The following is a 26,391-nucleotide window of genomic DNA, read 5'->3' as shown; positions in this document are numbered from 1 at the left end:
TTTTGTCTCCTTCTCTCTCTCAAATACATAACAGAGGAATAGCCTGCTTTAGCAGTCAGAAATCTTTTTTCTTTATAGTTTGTATTTTTAGTCCACTTAATCCACATAATTTTATCTTGATATAAAAAATATATTTAAAGATTTTATTTATTTATTTAAAAGGCAGAGTTACAGAGAGACAGAAGCAGAGAGAGAGAGAAGTCTTCTATCCACCATGGCTTTTTACACCACAGTGCCAGCCCTGGCATAAAATACTATGCTTGAAACTTATTTAACAATTATCCTTTCATACTTAATTTTTAAATGTATCTTAATTTATTTAAAAGGCAAACAGAAAAACCTCCCATCTGCTGGTTTTCTCATGAATGCCTGCAATAGCTGAGCTAAGCCTGGGCCAGGGCAAAGCCAGAGTCCAGGAACTCAATTTGGATGTCTCATGTGAGTGACAGAAACCCAGCTGCTTAAGTCAACACCTACTGCCTCCTAGGATGCAAATTAGCCAAAAGTTGGAATCATGAGAGAGCCAGAATTTGAACCTAGGTACTCTGATATGGGATGTATAAGTCCCAGCTGCTATGCCACACATCTGCCTGTTCTTTCATACTTCTAAAAACAAATTTTGAAGTTTTTCCCCACTCTTCTGTAATCATGAGGCCTCAAGATATAAAATTTTTGTTGTTGGAAATAATGAGACAGGTTCTATTTTGACTTAAATAATTAAACATAGAAAGTAATATTTTGTTAGATCTCATGTGGTTGAAGTCTGCCTACCAACTCATTTTAGTTTATCTGTGGATGTATTTTATTGCTGGAGACAGAGCTCTGCATCACTTCTATTGTTTATAAGCGTAAGCACTGAAAACATGGAGAAACATTGTTTTATATAAATGAGTAGATAATAAAGTAGTTTTTTTTTTTTTTTTTTAAATAAGATTTATGTTGTTTGTTTGAAAGGCAGAGTTACAGAACGAGAGGGAGAGACAGAAGATCTTTTATTTACTGGTGCAGTCCCCAAGTAGCTGCAATCGCCAGGGCTGGTCCAGGATTCAGTCAGGATCCAGGAACACCATCCTGATCTCCTACGTGAGTGGCAGGGTCCAAGTACTTGGGCCATCCCCTGCTGTCTTCCAAGGTACATTAGCAATGAGATGGATCATAAGAGGAGCAGCCAAGACATGAAACTGCTCTGATAATGAGGTTCCAGGGTCACAGGCCACAGCTTAACCCACTGTACTATGATGCTGGCCCTGTTAAAGGAGTTCTGTTTGGCAGTTCCTCTCATTTTTTCCTAGCTTATATGTAAAAGTACCTCAAAAGGTTTGTGGAAAATAGAATTAAAGCAGGGGTGGAGAACTTGTGGCTCAAGGGCTTTGTAAGTCCTGTGAAATCATTTGATCTGACCCTGTCAAGGCAAGCACAGGCAGGACCTGAAATTCAATAAATCTGTAGCATGCTAGTTGTTTTGTTTTGTTTTGTTTTTTTGACAGGCAGAGTGGACAGTGAGAGAGAGAGAGACAGAGAGAAAGGTCTTCCTTTGCTGTTGGTTCACCCTCCAGTGGCCGCCACTGCCACCGTGCTGATCCGATGGCAGGAGCCAGGTGTTTCTCCTGGTCTCCCATGGGGTGCAAGGCCCAAGCACTTGGGCCATCCTCTACTGTACTCCCGGGCCACAGCAGAGAGCTGGCCTGGAAAAGGGGCAACCGGGACAGAATCCGGCGCCCCGACCGGGACTAGAACCCGGTGTGCCGGAACCGCAAGGCAGAGGATTAGCCTGTTGAGCCACGGCGCCGGCCTGCATGCTAGTTTTTAAGTTGATAATTTTGTATGGCTTGTGATCATGTTATTTATTTATTTATTTATTTTGCAGAAATGATTACTTTTTTTTTTTTTTTTTTGACAGGCAGAGTGGACAGTGAGAGAGAGAGACAGAGAGAAAGGTCTTCCTTTTGCATTTGGTTCACCCTGCAATGGCCGCCGCGGCTGGCGTGCTACAGCTGGCGCACCACGCTGATCCGATGGCAGGAGCCAGGTACTTATCCTGGTCTCCCATGGGGTGCAGGGCCCAAGCACTTGGCCATCCTCCACTGCCTTCCCGGGCCACAGCAGAGAGCTGGCCTGGAAAAGGGGCAACCGGGAAAGAATCCGGCGCCCCGACCGGGACTAGAACCCAGTGTGCCGCTGCCGTGCTGATCCGATGGCAGGAGCCAGGTGTTTCTCCTGATCTCCCATGGGGTGCAGGGCCCAAGCACTTGGGCCATCCTCCACTGCACTCCCGGGCCACAGCAAAGAGCTGGCCTGGAAGAGGGGCAACCGGGACAGAATCCAGCTCCCCGACCGGGACTAGAACTCGGTGTGCCGCCGCTGTGCTGATCTGATGGCAGGAGCCAGGTGTTTCTCCTGGTCTCCCATGGGGTGCAGGGCCCAAGCACTTGGGCCATCCTCCACTGCACTCCCGGGCCATAGCAGAGAGCTGGCCTGGAAGAGGGGCAACCGGGACTAGAACCCTGTGTGCCGGCGCCACAAGGCAGAGGATTAGCCTATTGAGCTGCGGCACCGGCCATGATTACCAATGCTTTTAATGAATGAAACAGGACTTTAAAACATGCATTGACAGTTAATCACTGTCAATTTCAATTTCATCTAAAATCTGGAAGTAATGCATTCTACTTTAGGGAAAATTCATATATGAAAACGTTTATTAGAAAAATAAGGAACTTTAAATTTTACAATCAATATTTTTCACTTCAATATTCTTTTAGTTAAAGCAGATGTGTCTTATGATTCAAATATGTCTGATTTTCTTATTTAGTTCTATTTTGTAAACCAAAATACAAATGGTAAAAGAGTGGGCTATTAATAATTACTAAGAAATCCAATGTAAAAAGTTTAACAAAAAGATCATTTGTTGTGGATACTTAAAAAAGCAATATTTACTGTAAAGTTTATCAGTTTTCACTGAAATTTACTGTACTGGCATGTCACCACAATCAGTACTACGGCATCAAAATCCAAGGTGTGTGGTCTAAGTCCATTTTTTCAAAAGTTTTACTAGCTAGACCAAGGACCAATGAACTTTTCCTTAGGGCCAGAGAATGAGTATTTTAGGGTGGTGGACCCTAAGGACTTGCTACTCACTTCTGGTTTTGCAGGGAGAAGGCAGTCCCAGATAACACATGGAAGAACACTTACCACATGATGGCTGCTAGTTTATCTAGCACCTGATAACTCGTGGACTTAGAATAAAGGATAGAGTACTACAGGCATCACATTTGGGAGTAGAAGGAACAATAGAGATGAGTAGAGATTAATACATGAATACATGAGTTAAAATTTTCACTTATTTCCCAATCATAATTGGAATACGTGCATATATGTATACATATAAAAAACTTAATTTTAAGTATTCATTCTTTTTGGTATGACAGTAATACTATTAAACCAAAGTCAGATAAGCAGCAAAAAAAAAAAAAGATCATGAATGATAACATACTCAGCAGATCATCAATAACCAAGAAGTTTGATTTTGACACCTAAGTATTTCTACACAATGAAAAAACTAATTTATTCTCTGTGTCCCTGAAGAATATTAGCTGTATATTTTCAGATGTCATTTTAAAATTTAATTGAATTGTTACAATTTGAAGCTAAATGCAATTTGTTTTATTAGAAAGAATACTCAAGCAAGGTCTGTTGATCATGTTGTAAATATCCAAGTAGCCCTTGCCAGAAAAAAGATTCCCATCCCTGAATTGAAGGATGTGTTTATCTTCATGACGAAAAAATTTGAAATCCATGTAGTTTTATCATGAGGTAGATTTTTAAAAGTTTTTTTAAAGAATATTTTATTTGTTTATTTAAAAGTCACAGTTAGAGAGAGAAGGAGAGAGGCCTTCCATCTGCTGGTTTACTCCCCAGACGGCGACAACAGGCAGAGCTGGGCCAATCCAAAGCCAAGAGCCAGGAGCTGCCTCTGGGAATCCCTCACGGGTGCAGGGACCCAAGCACTTTGGCTATCTTCCACTGCTTTCCCTGGCCATAGGAGAGAGAGCTGGAGTGGAAGTGGAGCAGCCAGAACTCAAACCAGTGCCCATATGGGATGGCTGCTTTACCCATTATGCCACAGTGCTGGCCCCCAGAATGTTTTTAGTGCCTTAAGGAAGTCTAATAGTAACGATAGTAACGTTTAGAATGAATGAAAGAGATGACTTTTGTAAAATGGGAGAATGCAATTAAATGAAATGTTGGTGCCTTCTGGGGCTAATCCATTTTGATAAGAGTGTGTGGAAGTAGATTATCAAGGTATTTCTTAAAAAGTCTTCTGTTATACTATATTCTGAGACATGAGGTATTTGTGTTTAAAATGATATATCTACCTAATGTGTAGATATTCTTTTTTCAGACAGCTTCAGTGTAGGTATACTGGTAAAAAAGTAGTGAGAATTCTATACATCACTTGGCATTTTCTTAAGTTCGTATCTAATTTTTACATAAATCCTGTGGAATAAATAATGTTGTCTTGGGTTGAGGTTGCTAGAAGGACTAAAATGTTTTATTTACTTATTTGTTTATTTGAACTGGAGAAATCTACCATTTGTAACTGCGCTAGGCCAGGTTGAAGCCAAGAGCTGTGAACTCAGTCTGTGTCTCCTCTCTATGTGATGGGTACTGAGATATTTGAGTAACCACCTGCTACCTTTCAGAATAGGAACTAGCAGGGAGCTTGGGTTGCAGACATCCTTTTTGGCCTCTGAACCACTGTTCTCAATGCCTGCCCCTAAAATGACTCATTTTAAATCAGTGATGGGAAACTTTAGGATAGTTGTAACCATCAGTCAATCCAACTAGCTATTTCATAAATAATCCTGGTATTTGTTTCTTGTGAAATCATTGTTTTAGATTTTGACTACCATAGTTTCTTGGGGAGATGCAAAAATAATTATTCACACAAAGCATTTGTTATGTACCTAAAATCAGAGAGAACTTGGGAAGAGTTTAAATTAGGGTTTTTTACTAAAGAAAAACTTAGATGGCTTTTTCTTTTTTCTTTTTTTTATTTGTCTTAAAGGATGGGTCTTCAGTTAAGAAAGTTGAATCTTACCACCGGACGCGTGCTTTAAGGTCTTTGAGAAAAACTGCACAGAATTCTTCAGATTCTAGTTTTGATAAGAATATGGAAATAACGGAGAAACATGCTAATGGCAGACATTTTACAAGGTAATACAAGGTGATTGAACACTAATCCAAAATAGTTTTAAAACAATAATCTAGTGCATTTGGATTTTAAAGTGTGTTTTTAACAAGTTATCAAAATTCCAGGCTTGTAAAACACAACTTTTTTGAAATGAAATTATCACAAATGAATTTATTGAATTAAAATTCATATCTACACAATCAGGTTTGTTTTGTTGTTCAAAAGTGGTGTTTTTAAGTGCAACTGGCAAGGTTGATTGATACAAGATAAGTTCCTTGAAGGATTTGATCATCTAAAGACTTTGTAACTGTAACTTGCTTATAAAATGTGATTTTTCTTCATAGTCTTTACAAAGCCTTTGTTCAGAATAGTAGTACTATTTCTCATTACCTGCTATCAAGGTTTTCATCAGCTCTGAGTCATTTATGACTTTATGTTGCGTCTAAAGCCATCTGTTTCACAGTGGCGGCAGAACATCGGGGTTTCATTTTTAAATTAATCTAACAGAACTAGATGCTTTATGCATATGTAAATTTTATTTCTTTTGAGGAAGGTGGCACGAATCCCATTTTGAAACCAGAGAAATCAATCTCTGCAGTAGGTAGTTTGGCTAAGTTCATTGGCACTAAAGTTGTTTGGTTCAGGGCAGATGTAAATCTAAGTTTAATTAGTTTGCACCCTTCAATTTCCCTGTTGCTGTGGTAGAAACTGAGAAAATGAAGGGGGGCTAATTAGAGTAAAATTTGATGAAATAATTTTTTAACATGAATTTGTATAATTAAATTTGCTGCATTTCACAGAATCCACAATATTAGCAGTTAAAGCACAGCATTGTTTAATTAGACAATAAAAGTGAAAAAGTGACAAACTATAGTATGCCATCAATTATAAGACATTCCAATTTCAAAGTTGTTAAAATGGGGAAAATGTTCCACTTTTAGAAAGGATTAAGTAAAACTTGACATCTTTAGATTTGTTCTGGTGGAGGTGGGGAAATGGTCTGTGAATTCTCTAAAAATTTTTAAATTATCAGGATATAAGCAGTCCAAATCACCCAAATAAATACTTTCTAGAGAATCCCCATAATATTTCTGTCCCTGCATTCCTGTTTTTACAGTTGAACTGACATCACATAGGACTGCTTTGAATTATCTGTTCTGTGACATTAGAACTGTGCAACTAGTACTTAAATGGTATGGCTCTTTTTGAGAAGAGGCTGCCGGCTGGGATGTTGTGACATGCTGTTGAAATTAAAGTCCGGAGCACTTAGTTTAGTCCTCGTGATACACACACAGTAGTACATAATAAACAAGATAACATGAAATGCCAAATTCAAATTTTTTTTTAAAGATTTATTTTATTTATTTGAAAAAGTTAAAAAGAGAGGTAGAGCCAGAGAGAAGTCTCCATCTGCTGGTTCACTCCCCAAATGACCACAACGGCCAGAGCTGAGGTGATATGGAGCCAGGAGCTTCTTCCTGGTCTCCCACGTGGGTGTAGGGGCCCTAAGACATGGAGCAGCTGGGACTTGAACTGGCTCCCATATGGGATCCCAGCATTGGAGGCAGGGGCCTTAACCTACTGTGCCACAGCACCAGGCCCCACACTCAGATTGATGTCAATCAATAGCATGTTCACATGGCAGATGGCTATTTCATATCAGCAACGCCTCATATTATACTACTTTTTTTTTGTTAATGGTTGGTTTTATAGTTTTGCCTGTAAAAAACCTTATTAATGAATTTATCTAGTTTGGGTTTATATAACTTTACAAAAAATGTAAAGGAAGTTCTCAAAAGTTTACCTTTAAAAGAATCTGTACATTTTTCAAGTTTGTGAAATACTACTGTACTTTATGCTAGAAAAGTATTAAGGAAATAAATAAAACTTCTCATGTTTTTAAGGTTTATTTATTTATATGAAAGAGTTACACACACAGAGAGAGAGAGAGAGAGAGAGATGTCTTCCATCCACTGGTTCACTTCCCAATTGGATGGAATGGCCAGAGCTGTGCTGATTCAAAGCCAGGAGCCAGGAACTTCTTTCGGTTCTCCCACGAAGGAGCAGGGAGGACCTGGGCCATCTTGTACTTCTTTCCCGGGCCACAGCAGAGAGCTGGATTGGAAGTGGAACAGCCGGGACTCAAACTAGTGCCTATATGGGATGCCAGCACTGCAGGCAGCGGCTTTACCCACTATGCCACAGTGCTGGTCCCAAGATTTTATTTTTTAATTTATATTTGGAGCCAAACAGTTGTTCTAAGTTATCACCATATATAAGTGCTTTTGTATCTGGATTTAAGGTTGAATGGCTTACTATTTTTAATTGGATTTGTTTTAAAATATATTGGATTCCTATTTTTTTAAGATTTATTTACTTATTTGAAAGGCAGAGTTACAGTGAGCCAGAGACAGAGAGAGGTCTTCCGTATGCTGGTTCTCTCCCCAAATGGCCGCATTTGATCCGAAGCCAGAAACCAGGAGCTTCTTCCAGGTCTCATGGATTCAGGGGTCCAAGGACTTGGGCCATGTTCCACTACTTTCCCAAGCCATAGCAGAGAGTTAGATCAGAAGTGGAGCAGACAGGACATGAACCGGCGTCCATACGGGATGCTGGTACTGCGGGTGGCGACTTTACCCGCTATGCCACAGCGCTTGCCTTCCTGTCTTTTTTTATTTAAATTGAGCTATAATTCACATAACATTAAATGCCTGTTTTAAAAATATGACTAAGGGGTTTTATTATTATGTCTAGTTTCAGATATATTCTAGTTTCAGAATACTTTCATCACTTTGAATAGAAAGCCTATGCCTATTAGATCTTCCATCCCCTTGGGATGCAGTCATTTTCTGTTGCTATGAGTTTGACCTATTTTTATTTTTTTTTAAAGATTGATTTATTTGATGAGCTGGTGTTGTAGTGTAGCAAGTTAATTTGCCTGCAACATTGTTGTCTCTTAGGGGCACTGGTTCCAGTTCGGTTGCTCTGCTTCCTATCCAGCTCCTTGCTAATGCATCTGGGGAAGCAGCCAAAGATGGCCCAAGCACTTGGGCGCCTGCATACATGTGGGAGATCCAGAAGAAGCTCCTGGCTCCTGGTCTTGGCTTGGCCCAGCTATAGCCATTGCAGTCATCTGAAGAGTATACCAGCAGATGGTAGATCGATCTCCTCCCCTCCCATCCCTTTCTCTGTAACTCTGCCTTTCAAATATATACATTTGGAAATCGGAGAGAGGGAGAGACAGAGATCTTCCATCTTCTGATTCACTCCCCAGATGATCACAATGGCCAGCACTGGGCCAGGCTGAAGCCAGGAGCTTCTTCCTGGTCTCCCCCGTGGGTGGCAGGGGTCCAAGGGCTTGAGCCATGTTCTGCTTCTCCCAGGTCATTAGCAGGGAGCTAGATTAGATGCCAACATTGCACGCAGCAGCTTTACTTGCTATACCATAGCGCCAGCTCTGAGTTTGACTATTTTTCACATTTCATATAGTTACTCACAAATAGAATCATAAGATCCGACCTTTTGTGTCTGGGTTCTTTCACTTGTTAGTCTCCGTGGTTCATTTATATACTTTTTAAAGATTTATTTACTTATTTGAAAGAATTACACAGAGAAAGGAGAGGCAGAGAGAGAGAGAGAGAGAGAGAGAGAGAGAGAGAGGTCTTCCATCTGATGGTTCACTCCCCAATTGACCGCAACAGCTAGAGCTGTGCCGATCCAAAGCCAGGAGACCGGAGCTTCTTCCGGGTCTCCCATGCGGGTGCAGGGGCCCCAAGGACTTGGGCCATCTTTCTACTGCTTTCCCATGCCATAGCAGGGAGCTGGATTGGAAGTAGAGCAGCCGGGTCTTGAACCAGCATCCATATGTGATGCTGGCGCTTCAGGCCAGTGCGTTAACCCACTGCGCCACAGCGCTGACCCCGGTTCATTTATGTTGTATCTATATTTCTATTTCCTAATACAGTTCCATTGTTTGAATAGCCATATTTTATTCATTGATCAGTTGATAGGCAATTAGATTATTTCTACTTTTTGGTCATTATGAATAATAGTATAAACACTGTTTACATTTCTATGTGGACATAGCTACTGGTTCACTCCCCAAATTCCTGCAAAATCTGGGTCTGGGCCAGGCAGCATCCAAGAACTCCATTTTGGTTTCTGACATGGGTGTCAGGGGCCCAAGTAATTGGGCTGTCTTCTGCTGCCTTCCCAGGTGCATTAGCAGGAAACTGGATCAGAAATGGAGCAGCTGGAATTTGAACCGAGTATGGATATCAGTATCATAACAGGCAACTTTCTCACTGTGCCACAATGCCAGCCTCAACACTAATTTTTTGTTTTGTGGTATGCCTTTTTTTTTTTTTTGACAGGCAGAGTGGACAGTGAGAGAGAGCGACAGAGAGAAAGGTCTTCCTTTGCTGTTGGTTCACCCTCCAATGGCCGCCGCGGCCGGCACACCACACTGATCCGAAGGCAGGAGCCAGGTACTTGTCCTGGTCTCCCATGGGGTGCAGGGCCCAAGCACTTGGGCCATCCTCCACTGCCTTCCCTGGCCACAGCAGAGAGCTGGCCTGGAAGAGGGGTAACCGGGCCAGAATCCGGCACCCCGACCGGGACCAGAACCGGGTGTGCCAGCGCTGCAAAGTGGCAAAGTGGAGGATTAGCCTAGTAAGCCGTGGCGCTGGTGCTTGTTTTTTTAAAGATTAATTAATTTGTTTGAAAGGCAGATTTACAGAGAAAGAGAGAGCTCTTCATCTGCTGGTTCATTCCGCAAATGGCCTCACCTGGCCAGGGCTGGGTCAGGCTGAAGCTAGAAACCACAAACTTCATCTAGATCTCTCATGCAGGTGATAGGACCCAAGCACTAGGGCCATCTTCTACTGCCTTCTCAAGTACATTGGCAGGGAATTGCATGGGAAGTGGAGCAGCTGGGACATGAACTGGCACCCATGTGGGATGCCAGAGTCTCAGGTGTAGCCTCACCTGATAATGCCACAATGCCAACCCCAACACTGCTGTTCTGAGTATTAACTGAACCTGTTTCCCAAAGAAGCTGCACTATTTTTCATTCCTATCAGCGGTACATGAGGTTTCCAAGTCCGCAACACTTGTCTTAGTCACTTTTTTTGATGTTAGTTATTTTAGTGGGTATGAAATAGTTCATTGTGGTTTTGATTTGCATTTCCCTTATAGCTAATAGTGTTGAGGCTCTTATGTGCCAGTGGAGCATTTGTATGTCTTCTATGGAAAATCCCTATATAAAAATAACTTCCCGGCCGGCGCCGCGGCTCGATAGGCTAATCCTCCCAGCCGTGGCGGCCATTGGAGGGTGAACCAACGGCAAAAGGAAGATCTTTCTCTCTCTCTCTCTCACTATCCACTCTGCCTGTCAAAAATAAAAAAATAACTTCCCTATATTTAGGTCATTGTTTTTGTTTTGTGTATGTATGTGTGTTTATTTAGGTCATTGTTAAAAGTTGTTACTTATTTTATATAATGATAATACTGGTATCTGTTTCTTTAAGCCTTAAGTAAAGTGGCCTACAGTATTTTTGAGTTTTTAAAATGTACTTGTTTCCTACTTTTTTCATTGTTGCAATATACTTAAGTATAGTTACCTTATTGGTACCTTTCTGATTTTGTTTTTCTGCTCTTTGTTTTCCACTTATTTGGGTCTCAAAGACCAGGTGAGGAAGATTGTAGGAGAACTACAGGAAGACCCAAGGAGTTGCACTGGGGGCAAGATCTGTATATTTCTTTGATCCTGGAGTCCTTAACCAGGATCCAGTGATAATGGATGGTTTTCAGGGAATGCATCAAACCTCTGAAGTAAAGTGTGTACACGCAGTTTTCTAGGGAGAAAAGGTCTTTAGCATTTATCAGATAGGCATGAGTTGACACAGCCTAGCCATCTGTTTTTGTAGTTTCATTGAGTCACAGCCATATGTATTCATTTTGTCTTTGGCTACTTTCATGCTTGTGTCAGCTGTGACAGAGACCGTGATTCACAAGCATACCATCTTTACTAGCTAGCTTTTTCAAGAAGAGAAGAAAAATACTGCTTTAAGTCGTTGTGTTCCTGGTGCTTAAGAGAGGGACCTGGTTTGGGGCTGGCTTGTGTAGCTAGTAAAAGCTGCCACCTGTGATGCTGGCACCCTAGAATGGCACTGGTTCAAGTCCTGGATGCTCTACTTCCCATCCAGCTCTCTGCTAATGCACCTGGGAATACAACAGAAGAGGACTCAAATCCCTTGGATCCCTGCACCCACATGGGAGACTCTGAAGAGGCTCCTGGCTCTGGCCTGGTACAACTTCAGCCGATGTGTCATTTGGGGAATGAACCAGTGGATGGAAAATCTTTCTGTAACTCTGCCTTTCAAATAAATATTATAAATCTTAACAACAACAACAAAAAAGACCTGGTTTATAAAAATTTGTAGGCCTACACGGTGTGGAGGGAGTAACTTCTTTATAGGAAAAGTCTTTGAGGGGCTAGTACTGTGGAATGGCGGGTAAAGTCCCCTGCCGTGCTGGTATCCTGTATGGGTGCTGGTATCCCATATGGGTGTCAGTGTGTGTCCCGGCTGCTCCACTTCCAATCCAGTTTTATGTTATGGCTTGAGAAAGCAGTAGAAGATGGCCCAAGTGCTTGAGCCCCTGCACCTGTGTGGAAGACCAGAAGAAACCTCCTGGCTCCGTATCAGTGCAGATCTGGCTGTTGTGTGGCCAATTGGGGAGTGAACCAGCAGATGGAAACTTCTCTCTCTGTCTACCTCTCCTTCTCTCTCTTTGTTACTCTGACTTTCAAATAAATAAATAAATTTTTAAGGAAAAAATAAAACCATTTATAGGCCTTTGAGCCTATAAATGAAATAAACTTCAAAGTGTAGATGAATTGCTGAATGGACTTTTATTTTACCCCCTTGGTTCTTATTTGTATTCCAAGAGAGTAAAGACTCAAGATTGACTTACATATAAGATTATATGAATTAACTCATCTGTATAAGAGACTTATTTTAAAGTATATTTGAAATTTCACATGTATAAACCAGCCCATTTGCAAATAGCTTGGTACGTAGATTTAACAGAGAAAACTTGTCCAAGTATGGATAATTGAGTCACTAGAGATAAGTTGATGAGTTTTGATTGCCCAGTAGATGCTCTTTTGTTCTTTTTTAAGGATTTATTTTATTTATTTGAAAGGCAGAGAGTGACAGTGATCTTCATTCTACTGATTCAACCCCAGATGACCTCAACAGTGACAGGCCAGGCTGGAGCCAGGAACTCCATCCCAGTCTCCCATGTAGGTGCAGGGCCCCCAGTACTTGAGCCATTTTCTGCCACTTTCCCAGGCACATATGCAGGGAGCTGAATCGAAAGCAGAGTAGCCGATACTCAAACCAGCGTTCCCATATAGGATGCAGGTATCACAGGCGGTGGCTTAGCCTGCTTTTCCACAAGGTGGGAGAGGGGGATGTTGAAAAATTACAGAGAGGGATACTTTTTTAAGACTTGGAAAGTATTCTTTCCAATTTAGTAGATTCTGTATGCCATTTTGTAGGTGGGGTCTCTCTAAGCACAAATGAGACTTCCTATATGTGAATGATAATAGCACATTCACGTAAAGGTTGTGGCCAGCAGGTGTTTTGAGAGGACAGTTAACATCACCAAGGGGCATTAGTTCTATTCTAGTTATGAATTCCTCAAGGATATGGGGGTACGATATCCCTGTGGCATAGAGCATATTGTCTTCTTCTTGCTGAATTCTTAGGCTAAAGATTTCTTTTTTTTTTTTTTTTTTTTTTAGATTTATTTTTGTTTATTTCAAAGAGTTACAGAGAGAGGTAGAGACAGAGAGGTCTTCCATCCGCTGATTCATACCTCAGATGGCTGCAACAGCTAGAGCTGCCCCAGATCTGAAGCCAGGAGCCAGGAGCAGCTTCTGGGTTTCCCACATGGGTACAGAGGCCCAAGCACTTGGGCCATCTTCTACTGCTTTCCCAGGCCATAGCAGAGAACTGGATCAGAAGTGGAGCAGCCAGGACTAGAACCGGCGCCCATATGGGATACCAGCGCTTCAGGCCAGGGGTTTAACCAGCTGTGCCACAGTGCCGGCCCCAAGGTTTTCATTTGTTGTTTCAAGTGTGATACTTTGCTTTTATTAAGTCAGTTAAGGCGCATATCAACTCTGTTTTGAGAGTTTTTTTTTTTTTTTTTTAAGTTACATGAGCTTCATGTATTTCATATGTACAGATTTAGGAAAAAAATTTTTGACTGTTGCTGTACTTCATAAGCATAAATATTCTGAGCCTATATTTTCAGTACTTTTAAACAATGCAGAATTTACTTTCTAGGCTAATGTAACTTTGTCTTCATTTGTAGTATTATGAAATGTGGAATTTAAAATGTCAATTATTTAATACATTTTTCTTGTAGGCAGTTGGCTAGGCAGCAGGCTGATAAAAAAAAAGAGGAGTGCAAAGAAGGTAAGTAATGTTAATGACATTTTATTTATTGAATGTGTAATTAGATTTTTGTTTGATTATTATATCCTTATACAATCAATTTTATATAATGTGTATAGTTCATTAGGTTTTGATATAATACATACATAAGTTTATACCATAAAATCATCACCACAGTAAGATAATGAAATTAACTAGCTCTTCCAAAAGTAACTTCAGGGTACTTCATATTCTTTCCTGGCTCTTCACAGCTACTGTCCTCACTTTCTGTCACACACACACACACACCCCAGTTTATGTGCGACCACTAACTCCCTTGTACATTTCTGTATAAGGCTTTGTGTCATACCTTCTTTTCCTTGGGAGTAGAAAGGCTGATCATCTGTTAGATGTGTGTTGTAACTATTTTTGTTTTCAAAATCCATAAGCTTAAGATACTCTAATTTTGTTATATGAAAGTATAACTATTCAGTTGTTCCTTTTGTAAGAGTTTTATAAATATTATATTTTGATTCTTTTTATGTGCACATCTGTGAAGACAAAGTGATTCCAGTTACTAGATCTTTGAGGACTAGAAACATTGTTCAAACTACAGAACACTTGCATGAAGAGAATGGTGATGTTGAAGTTCGTCGCAGTTGTAGGATTAGAAGTCGTTATGGTACTGTGAACCAGTCTGTGCTATTTGACAAACTTATAACAAAGTGAGTAAAAATTCCTTAGGTAAATATGACTTATCTGCCAAAATGTTTCTGTTAGGAAAGGATCATAATTTTTGATCAGCCTGAATATTTACTGCATTCAGTTTGTTTAAAGCATAAGAAAGAATGGTTTTTATAAATCTTTGTAATAGTTCTATATATGTGTTTAAATTCTTGTAAAGAATTTTTATAATATGTTTACACAGTAAATCAGTGCTTCTTGGAAAACTATAACACCAAAAGATTACAATGGAAGGAAAAATTTTAATGTGTTTGATTTTTAAGAATCTGTTTTGAAATTTAATCTGATGTTTGTATCAATTTTTTTAAAGCACTGCTGAAGCTGTACTTCAAAAAATGGATGACATGAAAAAGATGAGGAGACAAAGAATGAGAGAACTTGAAGATTTGAGAGTGTATGATGAAGCAACAGAAGTAAATATTTTCTTCCATTAGAGGGATGATTTCATAATCTCCCAATTCATTCTTTCTCCATACAATTAATATAATTTAGTATATCATAATATAGTGATAAAATTATTAATCACTTTGTCTAGCATTTGTATGATCAGTCACTAGTTATTACTAGAGTTATAAGATTTTATTTCTGGAAATACCTTTATTTTAAGCAAGACTGGAAGATCATTCTGAATTTCTAAATATATATTAAATGTTTATTTCTTTTATCTAAATATTTTTAGGACAATCTTAATGTGTATACAAGAGGAAAACAAAAAAGTATTCAAAGAGCTGATGAAGAAACAACTGATAATCAAGAAGGCAGTGTGGGTTAGTCCTTTCTCATTTTGTCTTCAGTATTTGAATTTAATTTTTGTTTCGTAGGAAATCTTTATTTAGAAGCTAGGACATTTATGGAAGTTTGAGATCAGGGGACTAGTCATAATTTAAAAGATAAAATAGGGATAAGAGAGCTTAAATGAATAATATGTTTGGGAAATAACTGTATTCGATAATTCTGAAGCAGATAAAAGTGGTTATCAACACCATATATCTCTTTGTAAAAAGTGATTAAGTCTTGCTATTCCAGTTAGGATTTAGAAAAATTAAAATCTTAGTAGAATTAGTAAGTGAAAACCATTTTTAAAATTTTTGGTGTGATTGTTTTATCTTAAATAGGTTATTTGAGCTATGTTACTTGTTACTAACTGGATGGTACCTAGAAAGCTCAATGGGATGTTATACTTAAGTTTAAAACATAAAAGTTGGGCCCAGCTTTGTGGTGCAGAAGGTTAAGATGCTACCTACAATGTCGGCAATCCCCTATGAGCACCAGTTAAAGTCCTGGCTGCTCTACTTCTGATCCAGCTCCCTGTTAATGTGCTTGGGAAAGTGATGGAAGATGGCCAAAGTGCGTGGGTCTCTGCCACTCATATGGGAAACCTGGGTAGAGTTCCTAGCTCTTGGCTTTGGCCTGGCCTACCCCTGACTGTTGTAGCCATTTGGGGAGTGAACCAGTAAATAGAAGATCTTTCCCTCCTTTCCTCTCCCTCTCTTTCTTTCTAACTCTGCCATTCGAATAACATAAATCTTAAAAAAAAATAGTATTTATTTATTTAAAAGTCAGGAATAGAGAAAACAATTTTTAAACACAAGCTAAATGAGGCTGTCTTAAAACTTGTCAACATGTTAAATTAACTTGGAAGCTTAAGTGTATTAATAGGATTTCCAGGAACACTGTGAATTTTAGTTTGGTACTTATTAAAAGTAGGCTTCAATCTTTTTTCTCTACTTTTTTCCTTCTGATTTTTCTTTTAATTGTTTTTTACTTATTTGAAAGGCAGGGAAAGAGAGACCTCCTATGTGCCTGGTTTCCTACCCAAATGTTCATAACAGTCAGGGGTGAGACAGGCTATAGCCAAGAGCCAGGAACTGAATCCAGGTTTCTTTTGTGGATGGCAGGGACCCGACTACTTGAGCAGTTACCTGTTGCTTCCTAGGACGCACAAGAGCAGGAAGTTGGAATCTGGAGCAGAGCCAGGACCTACTCTGTTTTGGAATGTGGACATCCCAAATGGCATCTTTATGTGTGTGTGTGTGTGTGTGTGTGTGTGTTGTTTTAAAGATTTAAAGAGGTCTTCCATCCACTGGTTCATATCCCAAATGACCGCAAAAGCCTGGGCTGTGCTGGGCATAAGCCAGGTGCTTCTACCAGGTCTTCCATGTGGGTGCCAGGACCCAAATACTTGGGCCACCCTCCCCTGCTTTCTCAGGCCCATTAGCAGGGTACTGGATGGATAAGAAACAAAGCAGCTGGGACATGAACCATTGCATGTTTGGGATGCCAGTGTTGGAGGTGGTAGCTCGACCCACTATGCCACAACACGGACCCCTCAATGGCATCTTCCAAGATCAGACAAGATCAGCACATTCAGGGTAGATTGGCCATAGACTCAAACGGCATCTTTTTCTTTTTTTAATTGTACTTACTGAAATATATTGTGATGGTTCTCTGAACTTACATTGGTTCACTTTCTTGTTCTCACTTGTATTTGAAATGTTTGAAGTCTAGGACAAGTGATCTCTGGAAAGTGAGATGCTATTTTGCATTTTGGCTTAATTGCTACACCAAATGCCCACCACTGTAGGTCTTTTAATTAATTAATTAATTATTTTAATTTTTATGTTTTTGAGAGAGTAATAGGGTAAAATAGATCCTGTTCACTGCCTCACTCCCCAGATACTCAAAACAGGTGGGTCTGGGCCATGGTTGAAGCTGGGAGCACAGTTTAGGTTGCCCATGTGGGTGGCAAGAACCCAATTATCTGAGCCATTGGCAGGAAGCTAGAATCAGGAACCAAAGCCAGAAGCTGAATACAAGTAGACTCTAAGTTATTTTTAATTCTATAACTTTACCATTTTGAAAAATCCTATTTAATCTTTCAAAAGAGTTACAAGTTCTTTTCTGTGAAGTATTTAAAAGTCGATAAATTTAAAAAGGGAGGCTCTCTTTTCCTCTCAACTCCCCTATATAAAAATTGTTAGCATTTTGGTGAGTTTCTTTCTAGAAGTGTTTCTTAATTGTAGAATCATCTGAAGAGGGTGAAGATCAAGAAGATGATGGTGAAGATGATGAAGATGAAGACGATGATGATGAAGATGAAGACGATGGAGAAGAAGATAATCAGAAACGATACTATCTTAGACAGAGAAAAGCTACTGTTTACTACCAGGCTCCATTGGAAAGTGAGTGCTATACATGTTTTTTCCAGAAGATGTTGTTATCTTAGCTTTATCATCCAGTCTCTTTGCTTTTTGTTTTGTTTTTTGGTATTTTCATGTTTTTGTTTTATTGAATACTCACAACTGTTTTAACTTATCCTAAATTTGCAGTAAGTCATTTCTTCCAAAGAGGTAAATGTTAGTCTTGACCAAGGCAAATAATTGGCTATTTTGAAATTTCATATTTGTCTTTATTTAGATTGCACAGCTTTCTACTTATTTCTCTGGTTAGTATATAAGGATTTTGATTTTTGTTAACATTGTACTTTAATATTTGTGAACATTTTACACAGGACTGACAATTCCTGATAATCATCTGTACAATCATGATGGTTGGTTGTAGCAAGTATAGATTTTGGTTGGTTGATGTCTACCTGGTACATATTTTCAGTATGTACCAATATGATGTAACAGCATGAATAGTAAAATAGTCTACAGCAAATATTTACTAGTACTTTCTTGTAAGACAGCACCTTTTGTAAGCATTTAAAATGAGCAGAATTATCTTTGTACATATTTATATGTCATATATGCTTCCTTTTTTAGAACCTCGTCACCAGAGGAAGCCCAATATATTTTATAGTGGCCCAACTTCTCCTGCAAGACCAAGATATCGATTATCTTCTGCGGGACCAAGAAGCCCTTATTGTAAACGAATGAACAGGTTTGGTTCTAAGATAGTGTTTGATTTATGACAACATAATCGTAGTTATATTGGGACAGGATTCTAGAGTCTTTGGATTCGATGTGTTAGAATATGTTGGGAATCACTTCTTGATCTTTTGGCTAAGATCAACTGTAAAATATGTTAGGAGAGAATACTTGAATTCTTTCCTGTTACTGCTCTAATTCCTAATACCAGTGACTAGATTTTACTTGTGCTTACACTAATAGTGTTGGTAACTACCATGTCAAGACATTGTTCTATGCTTTAGTAACACAGCGACCACTGATTTCAGTGTATACGGTATTTCTACCTCTGTGTTAAGTATTTTTACATAGATTGTTTCATTTAATGTTCACATTAAGTTAGTATGGGCTTAGTATTATCTTTCCATACTATCATGAACATATTCTCCTTCCGTGTCAAATATTCTAAGTTACAAAGCTTCTAGAGTGGCTATCCTATACTGGATCTGTTTTATAATTCATTTCTTTTTCAAGAGACATTCACTTAAATTATTTGTGGGTTCCTTTTCCTTCTACTTGCCAATAGTTGTTCTTCTCTGTCAACTATAAGTCCAAAGCAATAATTCTTGATAATTCCTCATTCTCTTGAGTAATGATATATTGGAGCAGTCAGGATCATAGCATAAGGTAATTTATGATTAAGAGAAGACTAAGGAAAAATTGGGATGGGGAAGGGTACCTTTTTCCTAGTACTATTAATCTGTCAGAATTAAGACTGGGGGGCGGCATCGTGGCGCACAGGGTTAATCCTCTGCCTGTGGTGCCGGCATCCCATGTGGGTGCTGGTTCTAGTCCCAGTTGCTCTTCTTCCAGTCCAGCTCTCTGCTGTGGCCTGGGATAGCAGTGGAGGATGGCCCAAGTGCTTGGGCCCCTGCACCCGCATGGGAGACCAGGAGGCAGCACCTGGCTCCTGGCTTCGGATCAGGCGCAGCTCCGGCCATTGCAGCCACTTGGGGAGTGAACCAATGGAAAGAAGACCTTTCTCTCTGTCTCTCTCTCTCACTGTCTATAACTACCTGTCAAACAAATTAAAAAAAAAAAAAAAAAGAATTAAGACTGAATCTTAGGAGATTTCAATTATTTGAACTGTTCTTGCTTCAAAGAAACATTATTTCATCATGTTTTGGGAAGCAATACCTTTGGAAGTGCTGAAGATGGATCTCTTTTAGGAAAATATTTACATCCATTGGTCTTTTAATTGATTGTCAGAATCACAAGTGTACATTCTAGATTTCTTATTCCATTGTCCCATTTCACATGACCGTGGCACAGAAGGATGGAGGATCAGGAAGGCAAACTCATGTGTCAGGACTTTTCCAGGATCAGTTGTGTTTGAAAGGTGGACCTTTGTCAGTATTCTTATAGACTCTGTAGAATATTGTTAAAGACTTGTCTTTTGGTAGTGAACTGTGATGGTCTTCAGAATAGAAGAGGAAAGTATAGTGTTCTCTCAAGTCCACACCACCACTAAGCTTGGGGCCAGGACAGCTGTCCTGGTTACCTGACTCAAGGGGAGGCTTCCGTATGATCCAGCAGAGTAGGCTGGCAGTTATACTTAGAGATTTAATTTCTTCATCAATCTTCAGTGTATTTATGCTTCTGGAAGTAGCATACTTGCTGATTGTCTGTACTGTAATGTATCTTGCCAGAGCATGGGGTTTGTTTTCTCTTTGGTGCTCATAAATTTCCACTTTTGGTTCAGTGTCCAGTCTTTCCCTGTGAAATGTCTCTCTGGTTGAATCACTTTTTGGTACAGAATTTTTATTCCCTTTATGATTACTTAACAGATGTTTGAGTGCTACCATGTGCCAGGCATGATGGGTATACAAATGACTAATGCAAGATTCCTGCCCTCGGAGCCAGCGCCGCGGCTCACTAGGCTAATCCTCCGCCTTGCGGCGCCGGCACACCGGGTTCTGGTCCTGGTCGGGGTGCCGGATTCTGTCCCGGTTGCCCCTCTTCCAGGCCAGCTCTCTGCTGTGGCCAGGGAGTGCAGTGGAGGTTGGCCCAAGTCCTTGGGCCCTGCACCCCATGGGAGACCAGGAGAAGTACCTGGCTCCTGCCATCGGATCAGAGCGGTGTGCCAGCCACAGCGCACCGGCCATGGCGGCCATTAGAGGGTGAACCAATGGCAAAGGAAGACCTTTCTCTCTGTCTGTCTCTCTGTCTCTCTCACTGTCCACTCTGCCTGTCAAAAATAAATAAATAAATAAATAAAATAAAATAAAATAAAATAAAAAGATTCCTGCCCTTGGGCCTCATAGACTAAAGGAAAATCCTGACACATTTAAATTGAAGTATGAGCTAAGAGATGTTAGCTATCCCCTGAGTAACATTGACATGCTGACCTTTCTTTGGCTTGGTAACTTCCTTAGATGTTTTTTTAAAGCATTCTTGAGATACCATACAGTTAACCCATCTAAAGTATATAATTCAGTGACTTTTAGTATATTCACAGAGTTGTATAACTATTACCACAATTGTAAAGCATTTCATCACCTCAGAAAGAAATTCATCATCCTCTAATGTTTCCATTCCCCTAGCCCTAAGCAAACATCAATCTGTATTCTGTCTATAGATTTACCTCTCTTGGGTATTTCATATAAGTTGATTCTCTTGTGACTGATTTCACTTAATACAGCATTTCCAGGATTTAACAGTTTTATATCATGTATCAGTATTTCATCCTTTTCTGTTGCGAAATAACATTTTATTGAATGGCTACATACTATATATTTATCTGTTTATCATTGGACATTTGAACTTCTACTTTGGATGTTAAGAATAATACTATTGTGAACATTTGCTTACCAGTTTTTATGTGAATATATGAGAGAGCTTCCAAAACTGATGGGAATTCTTATAGCAGTTAAGACACACTGGGATGCTTGCATCCCATATCAGAGTGCATGGATTTGAGTCCCAGCTCTTCGTGCTTCAGCTTCCTGCTAATGCACACCCTGGGAGGCAGCAGATAATGTGTTTAGTGCTTGGGTCCTTGATACCTTCAAAGGAAACCAGAGTTCTGGCTCTGAATTTGGCCTGGCCCAGTCTTGTCTGTTGTGGGCATTTGGGTATGAACTAGCAGATGGAGAATCTTTCTCTGTTACTCTGCCTGTCTCTCTGCTTTTAAATAAATAAAGGTACCTCCTTCTTTGATGGCCTGTTCTTTCCACTGGGATCTCATTCACAGAGATCTTTTGTGTTTTTTGGAAATGCCTACTGACACTGTGACTCAGGAAAAGTTCTTTTTTTTTTTTTTTAAAGATTGATTGATTGAATGAATGATTTGAAAGGCAGAGTTACAAAGAAGCAGAGAGAGGTCTTCATCCGATGGTTCATTCCCCAGATGGCTGCAACGGCTGGAGCTGAGCCGATCCGAAGCCAGGAGCTTTTCTGGTCTCCCACATGGGTGCAGGGGCCCAAGGACTTGGACCATCTACTGCTTTCCCAGGCCACAACAGGGAGCTAGATTGGAAGTAGAACAACCAGGTCTGGTGCCCATATGGGATGTCAGCACCGCAGGCGGCGGCTCTACCTGCTACACAACAGCACTGGCCCCAGGAAAAGTTCTAAACTCTGAGTTAATAGAATACATAAAGATTTTTCTCAACCAAATCATTTTTCCTGTCTTTTGCAACTGTCCAAAGATGGGAGTGATTAAGACATTTTTGGTGTGCATGTTGCACATGGTATCTTACCAGCCAGCTAAGAATTTGATAGTATTTTCATCTTTTCTGAGTAAGAAAACTCTATGGGATGGGTGACTCATCCACATTTATACAGCTATTAAAAGTTGAAAATTCATGGTTATTGGTATACTCCAAATAGATAAAAGGCCATCTTGTTTTTCACTGTTTCCCAGCAGTTTTTAAAAAGCTTTCCTGATACATACAAAAATACTCTTTTTATATATTAAAATCCTTTTAAAGTTGACATTTCAAAATTCATGATTCCTCCTAAATGTGAAAGTATATATACTATTATATTGAAAATATGTTTATTGGCCGGCGCTGTGGCTCACTAGGCTAATCCTCCGCCTGCGGCGCCGGCACCTTGGGTTCTAGTCCCAGTTGGGGCGCTGGGTACTAGTCCTGGTTGCTCCTCTTCCAGTCCAGCTCTCTGCTGTGGCCTGGGAGTATAGCAGAGGATGGCCCAAGTGCTTGGGTCCCTGCACCCGCATGGGAGACCAGGAGGAAGTACCTGGCTTCTGTCTTTGGATTGGCGCAGTGCTAGCAATAGCGGCCATTAGGGAAGTGAACCAACGGAAGGAAGACTTTTCTCTCTGTCTCTCTCTCGCTGTCTTTAACTCTGTTTCTCTCTCTCTTTCTCTACCTGTCCCCCTCCCCCCCCCCAAAAAAAGTGTATGTTAAAGATTTATTTATTTATTTGAGAGGGAATTACAGAGAGAGTGTGTTCCATACAATGATTCACTTCCCAAATGGCTACATCTGCCACAGCTGGGCCAAGCCTGAACTATGAGTCAGGAAGTGCTTCAGGGTCTCCCACATGGGTAGCAGCTGCCTTCCCTAGTGTGTTAGCAGGGAGCTGGGGTTGGAAGCAGAACAGCAGGGACTTGAAACTGTGCTTTGACATGGGATGCCAGAGTTGCAGGTGGCAGTTGAGCTTGCTGTGCCACAATGCTGACTCCTGAAAATGTTTTTAAATTATAGTCCCAATACCTTTTCTCTCTGAGAATAACAGGCTTTTTTTACCCCAAAGATTGAACCAACAGAGTTTACTTTGGTGTTTCAGCAAATATTAATTTTATGATAACTTTTTGGATCATTAGGTGTGCATCTTTAAGTCTGGTGGAAAAAAATCCTGCCTTCCCTCATCATCATTTCAGATTTCCCCTTTATTCTAGGAGAAGGCATGCAATCCACAGTAGTGACTCTACTTCATCTTCCTCTTCAGAAGATGAACAACAATTTGAGAGGCGAAGAAAAAGGAGCCGTAATAGAGCCATTAATAGGTGAGTGCCATTAATTTCCTCTTTTAAACTATCAGCTATCTTTATTTTAAAAAATAGGAAAAAGAATAATTTGGAAATGAATAAAGCTTGACTGATTTAAAAGGTTAATATACAAACCAGTATAGTGTCTTGTTAAAATGTCTGCAGTTGAAACAAATAATAGGTAAGAACATATGGTTATGATTTTATGCTGAGACTTTATGTAGTCCAAAAAGACACATAATGACTTGAAGAAATAGCTGCTTTTCCACTTTAAGTGTATTTTTCTGGTTATAATAGTAACATATTCTTACTGTGGAACTCTTAAGGATAATTGAAGGATTTATTTCATAATTCTTTATAGTGTGAGTGGAAATACACTTACCAACTCATTTGCTTTTCATAACAATTTTGAAGTAGATAGGCAATGGATTATTCTCATTTTATAGTTGTAGCTGGATAAATAAATGTACAGTGCTTGAATTCTGATAATAAAATACTCTTAGAACAAGAAATAATGCTTAACAAAGCTGTTGAAACCTGATAATTGAAGGGACAACAAACCAACCATTCTTTGTACCTAAGTTATATCATGTTAGACCTGTCCTTTCCAATACAGTAAGCACTTAGCCACATGTGGCTATTAAGCACTTGAAATGTAGTTGGTCTGAGTTGCGACACACTCTGATTTTTTATAAAATACAGACTTGGATTTCAAAAACAGCACAAAAAAGAATGGTACAATTTTTCAGTTTTTAAATTTTTTATTTTTTTTATTGTGGGTTGAAATAATACTAGTTTGGATCTATTAGGATAAATTAAATACCTAATTTCCATTTGTTAAATGTGGCTAATAGAAAATTTTGAATTCTATTTGTGACTTGAATTTTATGTCTGTTGGGATGGCAGTGAGTTAGATTATCCAGAAGCTGTATACTTGTATTTGTTTTTCTGATCTTCATTCGTGGAAATGTGCATCTGATCCTGTGAATTATGTTATTTAGTTATATTTTTTCTGAAAATTATTTAAGGGTAATAGTCATAAGAAATGGCAGTTGAAATTTTTTCATTGTAGATTTCATATTATAAATCCCTTATGATGTTACTGCACAGTAAGGTGGCTTATCATTAACAATATTGTGTTGAATATTTCAGAATAGCTATAAGAAGAATGTTCTCACCACAAAGAAATAATTGTGTGAGGTGACAGATTGCTAAGTAGTAGTTTTATTATTATATAATATTATTTATATATATTTAATTCATATATCAAAATATCACAGTGTGTCCCATCAGTAAATAGTTATGTTGAGGTTGGCAGGAATTGTTACTTGAGAGAGCATGGTATGCTTTTACTTACTTGTCCAGGTGTAGCATTCATTCTGTGCTTAGGCATTCTGGTACAAGGATTTTCCTTTAGCATAAGCTATCTTCATGATGAGGTTCATCTACATGTATTCTTTGCAACCTACCATACCTGTGATTTGTGTGTTGTTTTTTTTTTTTTTTTAATCTCAAGTATTTATTGTCTGTTTGCAAAAATTAAGAAATGGCTTCTGCTCTCATGAAACCTAACAATTTATTTATTCCAATATTTGACTACATTAAAAACAACTGCAGGGGGCCAGTGCTGTGTTGCAGCAGGTAAAGCCACCACCTGCAGTGCCGGCATCCCTTATGGACGCCGGTTTGAGTCCTAGCTGCTCCACTTCCAATGCAGCTTTCTGGGAAAGCAGTATTTTTTTTTTAATACTTATTTGAAAGGCAGAGATGGAGATCTTCAATCACTAGTACATCCTTCAAATGCCTGCAACAACAAGGAGTAGGCCAGACTGAAGCCAGGAGCCTGGAACTCAGTCCAGGTCTCTCATGTGAGTGGCAGGGACTCAAGTACTTGAGCCATCATCTCCTACCTCCCAGGGTGCACATTAGCAGGAGGCTTGGATCAGAAGCAGATCCAGGACTTGAACTCAGGCACTCTGAAAGGGGGTGCAGGTGTCCGAGGTATTATCTTACCAAATACAGCCCCCTGCCCCCATTGCTTTTGAAAATAGTTGGGAAATTAGGGATATATTCTTGCTTGAGGGTATTGATAGGGTTCCAAATGATGATTGACAATACTTTGCTGGGAGATATTATAGCAGAGTTATGCCAGGTGTGCTTGCCACCTCCTAGTTGAGCAGATAACCTTCCATGCCTTGGCTTTCATTTCTTAATTTTAATTTTATTTGAGAGGCAGAGAGAGCGAGATCTTCCATCCACTGGTTCACTTCCTGGATACCAGCAACAGCTAGGGCTGGACCAGGTTGAAGCCAGGAACCTAAAGTTTATCTGGATTTCCCAAGTAGGTGACAGGGACCCAAGTACCTGAGCTGTCATCTGCTGCCTCCCAGGTGCACAATTAGCAGTTATCTAGATTGGAAAAGAAGGTGCTTTTTAATGGTGCTTTTGGCATCCAGATAACTTGATATTTTTATTTGATTATATACATTAGTAATAACACTTCAGATATAAATATTCTTTTTTTTAAGATTTATTTTATTTATTTGAAAGAGAGTTAGAGAGAGAGGTCTTCCATCTGCTGGTTTACTCCCCAGATGGCCACAACGGCTGGAGCTGGGCCGATCCGCCACCAGGAGCCAAGAACTACTTCCGGGTCTCCTACGTGGGTGCAGGAGCCCAAGGACTTAGGCCGTCTTCCACTGCTTTCCCAGGCCTTGCAGAGAGCTGGATCTGAAGAGGAGAAACCAGGACTAGAACCGGCGCCCATATAGGATGTCGGCGCTTCAGGCCAAGAGGTTAACCTGCTGCGCCACAGCACTGGCCTCATCAGATATAAATATTTCTAATACTTAATTTCTAGACATGTAAAGAAAATGAGGAAATTGAAGCAAATAATCTTTTTTTTTTTTTTTTTTTTTTGAAGATTTATTTATTTGAAAGTCAGAGTTACAGAGAGAGAGAGGAAAGGCAGAGAGAGAGAGAGAGAGGTCTTCCATTCACTGGTTCACTCCTCAATTGGCTGCAACGGCTGGAATGCGCCGATCCAAAGCCAGGAGCCGGGAGCTTCCCCCAGGTCTCCCACACAGGTGCAGGGGTCCAAGCACTTGGGCATCTTCCACTGCCTTCCCAGGCCACAGCAGAGAG

General features: G+C 39.8%; 1 protein-coding gene across 8 annotated transcripts in view; it reads left to right on the top strand.

Annotated features, from left to right (window-relative positions):
* ATAD2 (ATPase family AAA domain containing 2) overlaps positions 1 to 26,391 on the top strand; it is a 93,410-nt gene that overhangs the window by 29,904 nt on the left and 37,115 nt on the right. For all 8 annotated transcript variants that reach the window (XM_070075455.2, XM_089336458.1, XM_070075454.2 and 5 more), the window contains 8 exons: positions 5,066 to 5,214; positions 13,631 to 13,680; positions 14,198 to 14,363; positions 14,693 to 14,795; positions 15,062 to 15,149; positions 17,406 to 17,564; positions 18,147 to 18,264; positions 23,158 to 23,265. In XM_070075455.2, the coding sequence (XP_069931556.1) occupies positions 5,171 to 5,214; positions 13,631 to 13,680; positions 14,198 to 14,363; positions 14,693 to 14,795; positions 15,062 to 15,149; positions 17,406 to 17,564; positions 18,147 to 18,264; positions 23,158 to 23,265 (836 nt within the window). In that variant the 5' untranslated portion in view covers positions 5,066 to 5,170. The remainder of the gene's footprint in view (positions 1 to 5,065; positions 5,215 to 13,630; positions 13,681 to 14,197; positions 14,364 to 14,692; positions 14,796 to 15,061; positions 15,150 to 17,405; positions 17,565 to 18,146; positions 18,265 to 23,157; positions 23,266 to 26,391) is intronic.

This window comes from Oryctolagus cuniculus, chromosome 6 (assembly GCF_051225735.1).
Source record: "Oryctolagus cuniculus isolate XC-2025 breed Fujian yellow rabbit chromosome 6, ASM5122573v1, whole genome shotgun sequence".
Taxonomy (NCBI): Eukaryota; Metazoa; Chordata; class Mammalia; order Lagomorpha; family Leporidae; genus Oryctolagus; species Oryctolagus cuniculus.
Note: the sequence above shows the minus strand (reverse complement) of the source record. Positions and strands in the feature narration are given on the sequence as shown.